Raw genomic sequence first — 17,408 nt, 5'->3', positions numbered from 1 at the left:
CTTTATAAATGAAATAAGATCAGTGATGCTGCTATAATGTTTCTGGATGCTCATCAAAGTAATACTCAGCCAGATGTCCCATAAAGAGAAAAAGGACGGTTTGCTTTTCAGTGGGGGCTCTCAACATGAGCACTGTGTCCCCATTGAACCCACTCACCGTGCTGATGCAGTGTAACTCTTTGTTGAGCAACCACGGCAAGGACAATTTTCCTTCTCCATGGTAGCAAGACTGGATGCGCATCTTGATATGAAGGTTGATTTGGCTAAGGGTGAAGAGGCAAAGTACTGACTCCCTAGGTGGGTTGGAGCGATTCTTCTGTCCCTGAGAGAAAACTGTGTACAAGACTTCTTCATCCTCTGGAATGCCCAGAGCTTGTGCCAATTTCTGGCCTGGCCGACTGAGGTAAGCACTTTGAATGAGCCTGTATTCAACTCCATCTTTGGTGCAGCCAATTGGAAACTCCACATAAGAGTAAAACTCAAGGTCTCCAGAACACATCCGTACTATTTTTGATGTAAAAAATTTCTCCCCTGTGGCATCCAGCAAAGTCTGTTGTGTGTCCAGTTGGAGTGTGAGGAAATAAACAAAAATCTTGCTGACAAATCCATACACATAGTATATGTCAAAGGATGGGTGCAGGGACAATGTGTCAGAGGGCACCTTGATTTGGGATGAGACAAACTCATCCTGATAAACCAAACGGAACATCTCTGCACTCTCCTCATCCTGCACTAATCTGCGACTGGACAGCGTTGGGAAGTATTCAGATTTACCATCTATGGAGGTACCAATGAAAAGCTTACTCTGCTCCAGGTCCTGCTCCACAATGACTCCAGCCATAGAATCTGCCTCTCGAGCCCCTGACAGATAATGCTCTTTGCGGTGGTGAGGTTCACCCAACTTAAAGAGGTCGTCAAGCCGTAGAAACTGACAGATCCCCTGCCAGACACTGCCACAAGCAACCACCCGTTTCCCAGTGTAGTCTATCAGCAGAAGCCTGTTGACATTATCGGTAGGTGACAGCTTGTGGGTGCAGACACGCACACTTGGAGGAGGGTAACAGCTTGAATTATCTGCAATGGGGCCGGTGAGATGGGACCGCAACTCAGTCAGATTCTCTGAGAGTTTAAAGATCCTGTTCACTGCTCCAAGATAGACATCGCCTGTGTGTTTATGCACAGCAAGGTGAGTAAGAGATGTATCCGACACAGCAAAGGTTGGGAACAAGGAGGCGCCCTTTCCTAAGGAACAAATGAGGAGGAAGAGACTCTGCAAAGGCCCCATAATGCTTTGCAGAGAGAGCTCAGCTTCTGGTGCCAGTGGATATTACATGTGGTTTCTTCTTTTCCGGCATCCAGCTGGATAAATCTAGGGTGCAAAGAAAGAGAGACAGGTAAGATATATATATATATACACAATCAGTGTTTGTTGGCACTTACATCACCTCTATATTAACAGAACAACCAAATACACCTTCTACCATTTCAACTACCAGTGAGCCTTCTTCAGACCTCCTGAGGAACATGCTTAGCATAAAAGGGGGTAGACTTTACAGGCATCCATTTGAAATAGAGTTGGAGCAGCAGATGCTTTTAATACAAATATCCTTGGTGATCTAATTCTGTGATGTGATTTGCAGCTGAATTCCATGCTAGCAGGGCAGTGAAGGCAAAAGCTAACAAATGTAGCAGCAGCAGTAGCACCCTGAGCACAACACTATGAGCCAATAAATACATGTATATGTATGTCACATGGATTTGCAATAAATGTGAAACACAGCTTGAGAATTAGTCACATCAGCACCATGAATGCATGCACATGGGCACTCTCCCTACTTTCCCCCAAAGCGTCAGCAGCCGAGGCAAGGAGAGAACCCAGCTCTGTATTAGCTGCCTGAGCCGGCTGTGAAATGAATCCTACAGAAAACCCATAGAGGGCCGACCCATGGCCTGGAGCTGGCAGTCGGTGCTCTCACACGCAGCAGGCCCTTCTGGAATGCATTAAGGAAATGGAAAGCCGACAGGTTGGCTGGTTAGACACTGGCCACAAACATGCAGAAACACCAACTGGCTCAGTGACTGTGTATGAGTGAGTGTAAGGGCAAACTAAACTGCCTGTGCTCCCTTCTTTAGGCATTTACAGAAGGAACTTTGGATCAAAGCAGATAGCCTTAGATAGCCTCAGATAGGCAAGCGAATGTGTTTTCCTCGAGGTGCCCAGTTTTGGAGGTGGATTTCAGATCATGTTCAGTAAACAAAAACATCCCTATAGATGGATGATATACTGGCTGTAGATTCGCCAGAACTGACTGATAATAAAGTGCAAGCTTTCCCTAGTGCCATAAATAGACACAATATTTCCACTAAGCCTAAAACATTAGGGTGATACTGGCCCACACCCATTAGTGACACCTTATTTCATGCTAACATTTAGCCTGAGAGTGTTAGGCTGAGATCAGGGCATTGTCACCCTAATGTAATGGGGTAAGGGCCCCTTCTGTCAGCACAAGTGTTGCAATAGGATTAGTTATGTGGAAACCAAATACTCAAAAAAGCCCTGAATTACAGGAAGGAATCTACCATTGTGTCAATTGTAAACAAATAATTCTCTTTATGTAATGATTTCTCTGTAATAAAAGTGTGCCCCCTTGTTGGTTACCCCAAGTAAGTTGTATGAATACCTATAGTGTTTATTTCATGCACAAGTTTTTTAAAAATCCTTAAAGGAATTGAACAGTGTAAAAATAAAAACTGGGTAAATAGATAGGCTGTGCAAAATAAAAAATGTTTCTAATATAGTTAGTCCAAAATGTAATTTTCAGCTCTCTTGGTTTACACTGACTGGTTACCCTGGTTACCAGGCAGTAACCAATCAGAGACTTGATGGGGGGGCACATGGGTCATATCTGTTGCTTTTGAATCTGAGCTGAATGCTGAGGATCAATTACAAACTCACTGATCAGAAATGTCCCATGTGGCCCCCCTTCAAGTCACTGACTAACTCAGAGTTAGAGAGCTGAAAAGCAGGAAGTAGTGTTCTGGCTATTATGTTACACATCCACTCACTCCAGCCTTTATACATTACATTTTTGGCTAACTAACTATATTAGATACATTTTTTATTTTGCACAGCCTATCTATTTATCCAGTTTTTATTTTTACACTGAACTGTTCCTTTAAAGGGGTTGTTCATCTCTGAGATACATTTTAGTATGATGTAGAGAGTGATATTCTGAGACAATTTGCAATTGGTTTCAATTTTTTATTATTAAAGGTTTTTGAGTTATTTAACTTTTTATTTGGCAGTGCTTCAATTTGCATCTTAAGCAATCTGGTAACTAGGGTCCAAATTACCCTAGCAACCATGCATTTATTTGAATAAGAGACTGGAATAGGAAGGAGAGGGCCTGAATAGAAGGATCAGTAATAAGAGTTACAATAACAATACATTTGTAGCCTTACAGAGCATTTGTCTTTTAGAAGAGACTAGGGCGATGCCCATTTGAAAGCTGCAGTCAGAAGAAGGTCCAAGGTACCCTATTTTACTCATGCCTAATACAGAGAAATGGCTAGCTGAATCATTGGGTCCACAAGCAAGCCCCTATGCACTGATATCTAATACAGGGTAAGGCCCAGCCAAATCTTTCAGTAGAAGAGGCCCTTTTTAGCCATTTGATAAAGAGACTTCTGCCGACCCTTAGCACACTCACACAAGGGGGGGGGGATAGGTAAACCCTCCCTATGTCAAGCAATCGCTATTAGTGCTCCCATCCAATCTGCTCTCACCCATATGATGTCAGCCCATTCCCACATGGCCACAGCCCCGAGACATTCTGTTCTTCCAGGACTGCAGCTCCTTCTCTGCACAGTTAATAAACCTGGGCGTCTCACGGTGCAAACAATAACAAAGCAGGCTAGAGGAAGGATTTGCACGTGCTTGTGCAACAGCACAATCAACACAATCAGCACTCCTGTGTGGATTAAACAAACACTAAGGGAACCTCACTAAAGACCAGAGGATTTTGGTCTTCTGTTGTCATGGAGACAGAGCAGAATGAGTGTCTTGCTACAGACATTTAGAAAAAGGGTCGTCAAACACAGGGGTTACTTGCAGTCACTTTCAGCCAATATCACAGGGCAAGTACACTGACTATAAGGCAACATCACAGGGCAAGTATACTGACTATAAGGCAATATCACAGGGCAAGTATACGGACTATAAGGCAATATCACAGGGCAAGTATACTGACTATAAGGCAATATCACAGGGCAAGTATACTGACTATAAGGCAATATCACAGGGCAAGTATACTGACTATGAGGCAATATCACAGGGCAAGTATACTGACTATAAGGCAATATCACAGGGCAAGTATACCAGCTATAAGCAAATATCTTAGGGCAAGTATACCGCCAATAAAGCAATATCAAAGGGCAAGTATACCGGCTATAAGGCAATATCACAGGCAAGTATACTGGCTATAAGGCAATATCACAGGGCAAGTATCCTGACTATAAGGCAATATGACAGGGCAAGTATACTGACTATAAGGCAATATCACAGGCAAGTATACTGGCTATAAGGCAATATCACAGGGCAAGTATACTGACTATAAGGCAATATGACAGGGCAAGTATACTGACTATAAGGCAATATCACAGGCAAGTATACTGGCTATAAGGCAATATCACAGGGCAAGTATACTGACTATAAGGTAATGTCATAGGGAAAATAGACTGGCTATAAGGCAGAAGACAGCAGGAGAGACTGGTGTAGGGAGGAGGTTTTTAGGAGAACTGGGCTGATTTCTCAGTCGGCTACATGCTCATTGCTAGGGATGCACTGCACCTCAATGATAACGGTGCAGCTGTTTTGGGGGAAAAGATGGCTAGAGGAGATTTTAAACTAGGCATGGTTGGCTATACTTTGTTTCGGAGGGACAGAGGCAATAGAAAAGGAAGAGGGGTATGTCTGTTTGTTAGGCAGGATTTAAATCTAATATAAAGGAGGAGGTTATGTTAGAAAATGAGGGGGCAGAAGTCTTATGGGGGGAGTTCTTCACCAATTATAAAGAGTCCAGCAAATCAATTGTAGGCTTATGCTATAGACCCCCTAATGTAAGCGAGGAGGAGGAGGAGGCAAAGCTCCTGATGCAAATAGAAAAGGCTGCTAGTTTGGGTAAAGTAATGATAATGGGGGATTTTAATTACCCAGATATTGACTGGAGCAAAAGTACTGCCAGATCAGTTATTGGTATAGTAAACTGGACTACCCGTGAATCATTGACCTAAATGACCCTAACCCTAATTCTAATGGAGAATGGGTAGGAGAGAATCTCTATATACAGATCAGTAAGAACAAGAAAATACATGAAAAAAGGAGATAAAGTGCTAAATTGTTAAGCGTGAGTACATGTAGCATGTGCATAGTGTGAGCTATTAGTGCAAAGCAGTTGAGTATGTGGCTAGCCAGCAGGCACTCTGGCCTGGAACGTGCCACGCTGACTGGAAAGGCTTTTATTCCGTGCTGTCAGCACTGTGCATCCCATCATCAGAAATGATAAAAACTCCACTTGTGTGGGGGCTGTGGGTACAGAGCTTGGAAAAAATCCCCCTCTGGCCATCTCATTAGGAGGGTCTCAGGGGACAGTAAGCTCAGCAGAAAGGAATGCAGCCTAGCAAATCCTATGAAGAAGGCTGTGCCATTAACCTATTGGCAGACATGCATGTTATTAGGCACACGCATTCACTATGGCCTGTCCTATGCCACTTTTACTCACAATCACATCCCTGCCCAGCTATTATTTCTGGTTACTATGATGAGATTAGGCAAAAGCCTCCCTCCTCTTTATTGTATTAATGCCCAGTGTAAAACTGGGCTGCACCAAGGAACAACCCACTGATTAAAACGGTTCACCTTCCAACACTTTTTTCCGTTCATTTGTTTTCAGATGGTTCGCCAGAAATAAAGACTTTTTTTCAATGACTTTCCATTATTTATTGGTTTCCATTTCTCTAATTGAAGTTTAAAGTCTAATTTTTCACCTTATGTCTTTCTGAAGCAACTCTGTGAAGGGGATTATTGACTCTGTAACAGTTCTACATGATACATTAGTTTACACATTAGCTGATACATTTAGTTAATACATTTCTTGTCCCTGCTGAACAGAATTGATACAATGGTTGCACTTACATTCCCTATAGATCCTACTGAGAAATAGATCAACTAATGGATCAGCCAAAACAGAATCTGCACTGGATCACTGAGCTGCCAGACAGGAACATTCAACTTTAATCTTCAATATTGGAAAAATGGTCAAAAATAAAAAATGGAAAGCAATTGAAAAAAAAAAATCTTTATTTCTGGCAAACAATCTGAAAACAACTGAAAAAGGTGTTTGCAAATGAACAACCTTTTTTTACATTTGTTTGACCCCTCACAAGCCGCCATACCCACAACCCTAAATATTTCATCCTCATAATGCATTTTGGTGCTGTGATTATATTCTTCATTAGGGGCATATTTTTAAAAGAGCACAGAGGTGGGAAAACAGGTACATGGAAACCTAGGAAGAGTTCTGAATGGACACATTTGAAGCTACAGCATGAGCCAATATAGTTCTGTTTAGAAGTATGTTGTAGACCTGTGCCAAAGTAACACAAAGAAAGCCGAGGACACAAAGCAGTTCCAGTCATACCTACCTGCCATGTGCTGCATGCACCCACATCAAACTGGATAGAAGTGCAGAAACAGCAGAAGTCAGCTGCACTTATTACCCCCTATTCCTGAGGCTCAGAGCATTAGAAAGGTCCTCTAGGCACATTCTCCCATTGCTATGCCCACTAACCAATCACATAAAAGCACTGCTACCACTGGATGATACAGGTGCCCCATCTCAGACCCTTTTTCCCTATACCTCACCCCCCTATCATATTAAGCTAAGTGAATCAGAAAAAAAGCTGCATGAATAAGCAGAAGCAGCAGAGCTTGTTAAACAGGGAGCGGTCCATTAATGTAAAAGCACTGCAGAAGGCACATGAAGTGTACGTATATATGTATATATGTATATATATACCTGACAAGCTGTATGGAGAGCGACTGGAGGAAGGGAGGCAGATCTAGTGGCAAGCTGCTTGTAATAATTGGGTTTAGGTGGCTAAGCAGCCAATGGCTAATGCTAAGAAGCTTGTATTTTAGTGGGAATATCCAGAAGGCAGATTAGTAACAGATACACAAGCATTGCTCACAGCAGATCTATTCTACTTTCATCACATGTGGGTAGGGATTATCCTTTACTTACCCGTTCCTGTCCTGAATCATGTTGTCACTACACCAATGGAGGCCATAGGGTAAAAGGCAAACCTACCATCACCTCCCATTACTATTCAGGGACAGCATACACAATAGCTCCATCATTGCATTTCTATACAGCATTACAGCACACATCACCCTTACAGTTCCTATCATGCCCCATATAAATAACCCTGCATTTCGCCAAGAAAATCAATACTGTGGCTGCCCCCATACAGAGGAGAAGAGTGGGTGGCACAAGCAAGATTCCCAATATGCTGGCATATACCTCATCAAGGACACAACCAACTATAGGAATAGGCTACCATAATATATTATTTATACACTATATGAATGCATTTGGAGCTAACTTTGCACAAGAATCTCACTAGCTGTGCAGTCCTACCGACCAGACTCATCCAGCGGATTTTCTTCTCAAGTGCTTTCCAGCAAGATGCACATATAATCAGTGCCCAAAGCATGACAAACGGACAGATATGAATTTCAGCAGTGACATTAGAAGGAATAACAGGTCACAGGGTTAATACAAAAATGTGTGATACATGTGCCAAGCAGGTAGCAGCTGTGGAGCCAAATGGGTAATTGAAGGCAAGTGGTTACTAGGGGCCAGAGGGGTTATATGCTCTTTCCATGTGTGCAGTAGAGTTATCCATTGATGAAAGATGGGGTGCAGCTGATACAAAAATGTGCAGCAGATACAAAAATGTGCAGCAGGGCCATGAGTAACCCAGGGCACCACACATAGACTCAAACTTTTGCTTTATTCCCACAGACTGTGGATATCTATAAATATGCTGTGTGGGGCCCCTGGCTACACAAGGACTGCTGGACTCACAAAAGGCACCATTATTCATCTGAAAATCTAATTATATGGGATGCTAGCATTTAAGGATCTGCACTGCTTTCCAGTCTACTTAAGGTTTTTACTATAGTGTAGGAGTCTATAACTGCACATACACTATTGTAAAAACCCTAACTAGACTGGAAAGTAATGCAGCTGGGAATAAGTATATAGTATAGATTAATTGGAGCATTACCCCTGTTTAATATTTTTATGGTTCTTACCTTTGTGTAATGTTCTTAACAGGATTCACAAATACATGTTTTCTTGTGAATTTTGTATAATTATAGTTATTATTTATGCTGGATATAGGCAGACAAGGGAATAGAACCCTAACAATGTATCTGTATAAACCTACTGTGACCACTGAGTATCATGTGGCAATGCTTAGTTGCTTTAATAATATAAGGGTGGGGCCATGTTGGGTATAAATCTCTATGATCCGTTGTGTATCATTAATGCCTAGGATTAAGTACCAGAGGGTATGAAACGCGTAAGACCATATTCCATGTGGTCTGTATGCCTATCTCTTTAAATGATTTTGTAATAAAGACATATTTTTAACTTAACATAGATTTACGGGATAATTATTTGATTTTGGACCATTATTCATCTCCTATGATTGGATGGGCTATAAAGGCACCTGACTGGCTGCATGAAGGTATAATTATAGTGGTGGTTTATTGAGGTATATTTTTGAATGTTATCGAATGTCCAACAGCTTTGCAGCGTGTTGTCATTATTTACATTTTATAGTATTTTGCCTTGCTCTTTTGCCTCTTCCCAGATTTCAAACGGGGCTCACAGACCCCAAATTAAAAACAAATGCTGTGTAAGACTACAAATTTATACTTATTACTACTTTTTATTACTCATCTTTCTGTTCAGGTCCTCGGCTATTCACACCATTTTCTTACACAAATCAATGCATGGTTGCTAGGGCAATTTGGAGCCCAGCAACCACACCCCTGAAATTACATGCTGAAGAGCTGTTGAATAAAAAGCTAAATAAGTCAAAAAACACAAATAATAAAAGATGAAAACCAATTGCAAGTTGTCGCAAATAATAAAAGTGTTTTGCTGCTGCTGTCCATAATTTGAGAAACATGTCTCAGAATATCACTCTCTACATCATATTAAACGATAATTTAAAGGTGAAGAACCCCTTTAAGAGTCAAGCAAATACTATGATATGATATAGGGTCAGCAGCGTTTTTGTGTATTCCTTGTGCATTGTGAGCACCACCCAAATTCCAAAGCAACCCACATGCACGTAGCACTGTATTCCAAGTGTAAGAAAACACAAACATAAACCGTATAATAAAGCTTCAGGGATCTCTGTACATGTTTCTCCTGAGACTGAATACAACCCGGAAGTCGCTGGCTCCAGTGCTTTGGGTTCCTATAGTATCCAGGCATACAATACCAGGTCACTAACAAGGCAGCAGCAAAGGAACTGGCACACACTAAAGGGGTGCTCTAGACAATTCCTTATTTTTCTTTATGTCAATAAAAAAATGTAAAATTGTAAAATATACTATTTCTCCTGAAACAATGTAGCAGAATCCAGCTGATAAACAGGACTGGGAAAACAGACTTCTCTTACAATGTCCAACCAAAGAATGGAAAGTGACAGAGAAATGCTGCTTTGAATAGCACTTACATTACACCGACACACAACACCGTTTTGAGTTTATTTCTGGTTTTTAAAAAATATTAAGGTCCTGCTCACCCCCGCACAATAAACACACTTATTACCCCCCCCCCCAGGCACAAAAACTATTTTAAGATGGCCATACAGATTTTGTCGCTGCTCTGTCGGGATTGTAAAGCAGCAATTGACCCATTCATGTTAAACAATAAGCAGGAGACTTTGAGGTATCTTTGTTGTGTAGGTTACAAGATCTAACATATATTGAATCTCTGTTTACTTTGGCACAATGAACGATTGTTTAACAATGATTATCTGATTGTCCAAAGTCCACTGACTGATTTCATTGTTTCATAAGAAATAATTCAAACCTGTCAGAATTTTGTCAGAACAATAGGGTGGGCTCTACACAACACTAGCCCATGAGAGATCAGCAGTGACAGAAAGCCCAAATGCAGCACACAACTATAAGGCACTTTACTCTGGCACATTCTGACCCACACCCAAACTGAACCCCATGTGGATGTGCCCCAACTCACAGGTAAATCCCTGGGTTATCCCAAAAATCATGGGCCAAATGCCATAGGCCAGAAGAGCTCGTACTTTACTAATACATGGTCCACTTTTAGTGATGCTGTCCCATTGTGATCTACATCAATAAAACATTAGCATTCTGTTCCATGGAAGATATTACTTAAATATTGATTTATGAGAAAATGTTTTTTGCTATATTTACAACTATTTCTTATACAACCTTAACATAATAATATCCAAATGAAAAGCATGAAACAGGAGGGTGATTTAGACAATCTGTTTGTTTGCAGTGCCTTGAGATCTACTGGTAGATCCCTATCTACCTTTTGGGCACCCCTGCCATTGGCAAGGCCTCCCAGCACCCCCATACAGACAGGGCTGTGTGTGAGGTCACATACACTGCTCATGACTGTGTGACTTCAGCTGCTATTAGGTATTTGATATTTTACTGGCCTGACTGGTAAAAATGATGGCTGATCCAGAAAAGGTGGCAACACTAGCTGCTATTAATGAATTCTTATGGAGCTGCAGCAGTGAAAAAGTCACAATGTACATTGAACGAGACTGCAGGCGCATGGACGAGGCGGCAAGTATACAAGTCACAAAAACTAGATAGCATCCAGTGAAGTTTACAATTGAAGGTCCCTATCACATTTACAGACTCATATTCATAGACACTATGGTGAATTTTTATCAGAAGCCAATTAAAGGGTATCTCCACCCAAAAAGGGAATTCTTAATTGTAAGAAGCTTAACAATATACATTTATTATACATTCCCAATGGTTTTACAGCTATGTGCAAATGTAGCTGCAATAATAAGTAGAATCTACATTTACCAATCATTTAAATTCCATACAATAAGTATGTTACAACTGTATTTTCTTTCATTAAGAAGAGCTTCTAAACTCCCTGTATGTTTTGAAGCCCAAAAACAAAACCCTTGCACAGTGTTGGAATTGCACGGGAGACCCCCAACGCTCCCAGGCAGTAACCCTAACCATTGCACCTCCATGTTTACACTACAGCAGCTCTGGTACAACTGGTTACAGCTGTAAATTGTAGTTTAAAAGCAGAGAGCAGGGCACAGGTTGGCTAAACATGTAAGTGCCACAGTAAAGATCAGCCTATTGCAATGAGATGCCAACATGTCAAAGAAAAGGGTAAAAATAGCCACCCGTAATTTCACCAAAACAACAGCTGAACTCACTAACACAAACAAAAAGGGAACCAAGACCAGTCCCGTTTGATCTACAAAAGTCAAGCCTAGAATGCATCCCCATAGTAACGGTCATTATCCAACTGTTAGCAGGCCATTCCCATTATGCATTGCTGCTCATTATTTAGCCATAAGCATTTCCTTCCCATCATGCATGCCAGCTGCATACTCTTCCCATCATGCACTGTTCATGCTTTAGAGAGTAGTATACCCTATCCCATCATGCATTGCTCCTCATTCTACCGGTAGCATTTTCTTCCCATGATGCACTCCTCTGTATTCTTCAGCCAGCTGCATACTCTTCCCATCATGCACTGTTCATGCTTTAGAGAGTAGTATACCCTATCCCATCATGCATTGCTCATCATTCTACCAGTAGCATGCCTTTCCCAACATGCACTTGAGAAGGGGGATTTTATTTTGTGCTGTCCCCCACCAAGAAGGATCATTTAACTTGCGGAGGAGCATCTAGCTGGGTAATAAGAGGGCTCCGACAAGAAATATCTTGGAACAATATGTTGGAACAAATGTGGTGTCCTCCTTCATAAAAGCTAAATCCCTAACTATGTCAATCCAAGTGTAACCCCCAGACATTCCCCAGTGTACCCTCTGATTACACCTTGTAGTTACCCCAGTGTTTCTCCACATACACCTCTATCCATGTAAACCCCACATACAACATATATTCCCCCAAACAGCCTTTCCAATAGTGTATCCTACTCAAGTCCTATAAAACTCCCATGTGTACCCCCTCATACATCTGATCTCCAATCAATCTATCCCCAAATACCTTTTATTTATTCTATTGTATACCTTTATACACATTAAATATCCACCAGAGCCTGTATATCCCTAATGTTTCCTGATGCTAGAGCCTATATCCCCAATGTTTCCTGATGCTAGAGCCTATATATCCCCAATGTGTCCTGATGCTAGAGCCTATATATCCCCCATGTTTCCTGATGCTAGAGCCTATATGTCCCCAATGTTTCCTGATGCTAGAGCCTGTATATCCCCAATGTTTCCTGATGCTAGAGCCTATGTATCCCCAATGTTTCCTGATGCTAGAGCCTGTATATCCCCAATGTTTCCTGATACTAGAGCCTATATATCCCCAATGTTTCCTGATACTAGAGCCTATATATCCCCAATGTTTCCTGATGCTAGAGCCTATATATCCCCAATGTTTCCTGATGCTAGAGCCTATATATCCCCAATGTTTCCTGATGCTAGAGCCTATATGTCCCCAATGTTTCCTGATGCTAGAGCCTATATATCCCCAATGTTTCCTGATGCTAGAGCCTGTATATCCCCATTGTTTCCTGATGCTAGAGCCTATATATCCCCAATGTTTCCTGATGCTAGAGCCTGTATATCCCCAATGTTTCCTGATGCTAGAGCCTGTATATCCCCAATGTTTCCTGATACTAGAGGCTATATATCCCCAATGTTTCCTGATGCTAGAGCCTATATCCCCAATGTCTCCTGATGCTAGAGGCTATATATCCCCAATGTTTCCTGATACTAGAGGCTATGTATCCCCAATGTTTCCTGATACTAGAGCCTATATATCCCCAATGTTTCCTGGTGCTAGAGGCTATATATCCCCAATGTTTCCTGATGCTAGAGCCTGTATATCCCCACTGTTTCCTGATGCTAGAGCCTATATATCCCCAATGTTTCCTGATGCTAGAGCCTATATCCCCAATGTTTCCTGATGCTAGAGCCTGTATATCCCCAATGTTTCCTGATACTAGAGCCTATATATCCCCAATGTTTCCTGATACTAGAGCCTGTATATCCCCAATGTGTCCTGATACTAGAGCCTATATACCCCCAATGTTTCCTGATGCTAGAGCCTATGTATCCCCAATGTTTCCTGATGCTAGAGCCTATATATCCCCAATGTTTCCTGATGCTAGAGGCTATGTATCCCCAATGTTTCCTGATGCTAGAGGCTATATATCCCCAATGTTTCCTGATGCTAGAGCCTATATATCCCCAATGTTTCCTGATGCTAGAGGCTATATATCCCCAATGTGTCCTGATGCTAGAGGCTATATATCCCCAATGTTTCCTGATGCTAGAGCCTATGTATCCCCAATGTTTCCTGATACTAGAGCCTATATATCCCCAATGTTTCCTGATACTAGAGGCTATATATCCCCAATGTGTCCTGATGCTAGAGCCTATGTATCCCCAATGTTTCCTGATACTAGAGGCTATGTATCCCCAATGTTTCCTGATGCTAGAGCCTATATATCCCCAATGTTTCCTGATACTAGAGGCTATATATCCCCAATGTTTCCTGATGCTAGAGCCTGTATATCCCCAATGTTTCCTGATACTAGAGCCTATATATCCCCAATGTTTCCTGATACTAGAGCCTATATATCCCCAATGTTTCCTGATGCTAGAGCCTATATATCCCCAATGTTTCCTGATACTAGAGCCTATATATCCCCAATGTTTCCTGATGCTAGAGCCTGTATATCCCCAATGTTTCCTGATACTAGAGCCTATATATCCCCAATGTTTCCTGATGCTAGAGGCTATGTATCCCCAATGTTTCCTGATGCTAGAGCCTATATATCCCCAATGTTTCCTGATACTAGAGGCTATATATCCCCAATGTTTCCTGATGCTAGAGCCTGTATATCCCCAATGTTTCCTGATACTAGAGCCTATATATCCCCAATGTTTCCTGATACTAGAGCCTATATATCCCCAATGTTTCCTGATGCTAGAGCCTATATATCCCCAATGTTTCCTGATACTAGAGCCTATATATCCCCAATGTTTCCTGATACTAGAGCCTATATATCCCCAATGTTTCCTGATACTAGAGCCTATATATCCCCAATGTTTCCTGATGCTAGAGCCTATATATCCCCAATGTTTCCTGATACTAGAGCCTATATATCCCCAATGTTTCCTGATGCTAGAGCCTATATATCCCCAATGTTTCCTGATGCTAGAGCCTATATATCCCCAATGTTTCCTGATACTAGAGCTATATATCCCCAATGTTTCCTGATGCTAGAGCCTATATATCCCCAATGTTTCCTGATGCTAGAGCCTATATATCCCCAATGTTTCCTGATCTAGAGCCTATATATCCCCAATGTTTCCTGATACTAGAGCCTATATATCCCCAATGTTCCTGATACTAGAGCCTATATATCCCCAATGTTTCCTGATGCTAGAGCCTATATATCCCCAATGTTTCCTGATACTAGAGCCTATATATCCCCAATGTTTCCTGATACTAGAGCCTATATATCCCCAATGTTTCCTGATACTGAGCTATATATCCCCAATGTTTCCTGATACTAGAGCCTATATATCCCCAATGTTTCCTGATACTAGAGCCTATATATCCCCAATGTTTCCTGATACTAGAGCCTATATATCCCCAATGTTTCCTGATACTAGAGCCTATATATCCCCAATGTTTCCTGATACTAGAGCCTATATATCCCCAATGTTTCCTGATACTAGAGCCTATATATCCCCAATGTTTCCTGATGCTAGAGCCTATATATCCCCAATGTTTCCTGATACTAGAGCCTATATATCCCCAATGTTTCCTGATACTAGAGCCTATATATCCCCAATGTTTCCTGATACTAGAGGCTATGTATCCCCAATGTTTCCTGATGCTAGAGCCTATATATCCCCAATGTTTCCTGATACTAGAGCCTATATATCCCCAATGTTTCCTGATGCTAGAGCCTATATATCCCCAATGTTTCCTGATGCTAGAGCCTATATATCCCCAATGTTTCCTGATACTAGAGCCTATATATCCCCAATGTTTCCTGATACTAGAGCCTATATATCCCCAATGTTTCCTGATACTAGAGCCTATATATCCCCAATGTTTCCTGATACTAGAGCCTATATATCCCCAATGTTTCCTGATGCTAGAGCCTATATCCCCAATGTTTCCTGATGCTAGAGCCTGTATATCCCCAATGTTTCCTGATACTAGAGCCTATATATCCCCAATGTTTCCTGATACTAGAGCCTGTATATCCCCAATGTGTCCTGATACTAGAGCCTATATACCCCCAATGTTTCCTGATGCTAGAGCCTATGTATCCCCAATGTTTCCTGATGCTAGAGGCTATATATCCCCAATGTTTCCTGATACTAAAGCCTATATACCCCCAATGTTTCCTGATACTAGAGCCTATATACCCCCAATGTTTCCTGATGCTAGAGCCTATATATCCCCAATGTTTCCTGATGCTAGAGGCTATGTATCCCCAATGTTTCCTGATGCTAGAGGCTATATATCCCCAATGTTTCCTGATGCTAGAGCCTATATATCCCCAATGTTTCCTGATGCTAGAGGCTATGTATCCCCAATGTTTCCTGATGCTAGAGGCTATATATCCCCAATGTTTCCTGATGCTAGAGGCTATATATCCCCAATGTGTCCTGATGCTAGAGCCTATATATCCCCAATGTTTCCTGATGCTAGAGGCTATGTATCCCCAATGTTTCCTGATGCTAGAGGCTATGTATCCCAATGTTTCCTGATGCTAGAGGCTATATATCCCCAATGTTTCCTGATGCTAGAGCCTGTATATCCCCAATGTTTCCTGATGCTAGAGCCTATATATCCCCAATGTTTCCTGATACTAGAGCCTGTATATCCCCAATGTTTCCTGATACTAGAGCCTATATATCCCCAGAGTATGTGCTCACACCTTCTGTTTAGTCTGCCTCTCTATAAACCCCAGTGCAAGGCCCCTTCGAGTTTATTATTATTATTATTGTTGTTTCTGTTCCTTCAGTGCATCATCCCGCCTCATACACCATGGAATGATCCCACACACACACAGCTTTCCCAGCGTATCCCGCTACAGCTCCCTCCCAGTATTCCCAGTGTTGCCAGCCTCCCCTCCCCCATACACACTGCTGCACCTCACACACATATTACACACATTATTATTATTATTGTTGTTATTGTCCTACATCTCCTCCCTAGTGGGAGCCCCGTTCCCATTATATGACCCTGGGAAAAAGCAGACAAGCACCTACCGAGTTGCTGCTTCTGTTCCCGTTCATATAATCCGGTGGCTCCCCCAGTGAAATCCCTCTTTAACGAGAACCGGTAAGGAACCACGACCAGCTCCGCCGCCCCTCACAGTGAGCCGCCCCCACATCGACCGGAGCCTTTTATATGGGGCTGTACCACTGTTGCACGGGGGGAGCCAAAAGTACGTCTGGCACTTTTACTGAAATAAAAAAATCACAGAGCATGGGTATTGTAGCCTATTATTCCTAAAATGTTCTATACCTATTCTACCACGGCCACCACATATCTGTCAAGCTCAGGAATCATGCTCTACCATAATACAACAATCCATCGACCCCATTAGTGGTACAGTCCTTGCATTCTCTACTCGCTGCTCTGGGAGTGAGAGGGGCGAAGCCTGTAAGTAACCTGCTCATAACTAGTCCTGTAAAACTACTCACGTAACGGGGTCACACTGTTCCTTATGACCACTTTTAGCTGATGCACGTAATACCTGATTGGGCCAGTCAAACTAACTAACTGAAGCCGAGGAAAGGAAAACTGACCAATTAACTTTGTCTGGGAGGGAAAGACAGTTCCGTTATTCCTGTCTGTGAGGAGAACAGTTGCCATAGCCGGGCCTGTCTGTGAGGGGAAACTCTACCATTAACCCTGTCTGTGAGGGGAAACTCTACCATTAACCCTGTCTGTGAGGGGAAAGGAAACTCAACCATTAACCCTGTCTGTGAGGGAAAACTGTACATTAACCCTGTCTGTGAGGGGAAACTGTACATTAACCCTGTCTGTGAGGGGAAACTGTACC

General features: G+C 42.1%; 1 protein-coding gene across 1 annotated transcript in view; it reads right to left on the bottom strand.

The window, feature by feature from the left end:
• The window catches only part of LOC108698082 (plexin-A3), a 71,865-nt gene extending 55,108 nt beyond the window's left edge, over positions 1-16,757 (bottom strand). The window contains exons 1-2 of the mRNA XM_018229303.2: positions 16,609-16,757; positions 158-1,369 (exon numbers count right to left, since the gene is read on the bottom strand). Coding sequence (XP_018084792.1) covers positions 158-1,285 — 1,128 coding nt within the window. The 5' untranslated portion in view covers positions 1,286-1,369; positions 16,609-16,757. The remainder of the gene's footprint in view (positions 1-157; positions 1,370-16,608) is intronic.
• Positions 16,758-17,408: the final 651 nt, after the last annotated feature.

Source organism: Xenopus laevis, chromosome 8L (genome assembly GCF_017654675.1).
Source record: "Xenopus laevis strain J_2021 chromosome 8L, Xenopus_laevis_v10.1, whole genome shotgun sequence".
NCBI classification, from domain to species: Eukaryota; Metazoa; Chordata; class Amphibia; order Anura; family Pipidae; genus Xenopus; species Xenopus laevis.
This window is presented reverse-complemented; position numbering and strand designations above follow the sequence as displayed.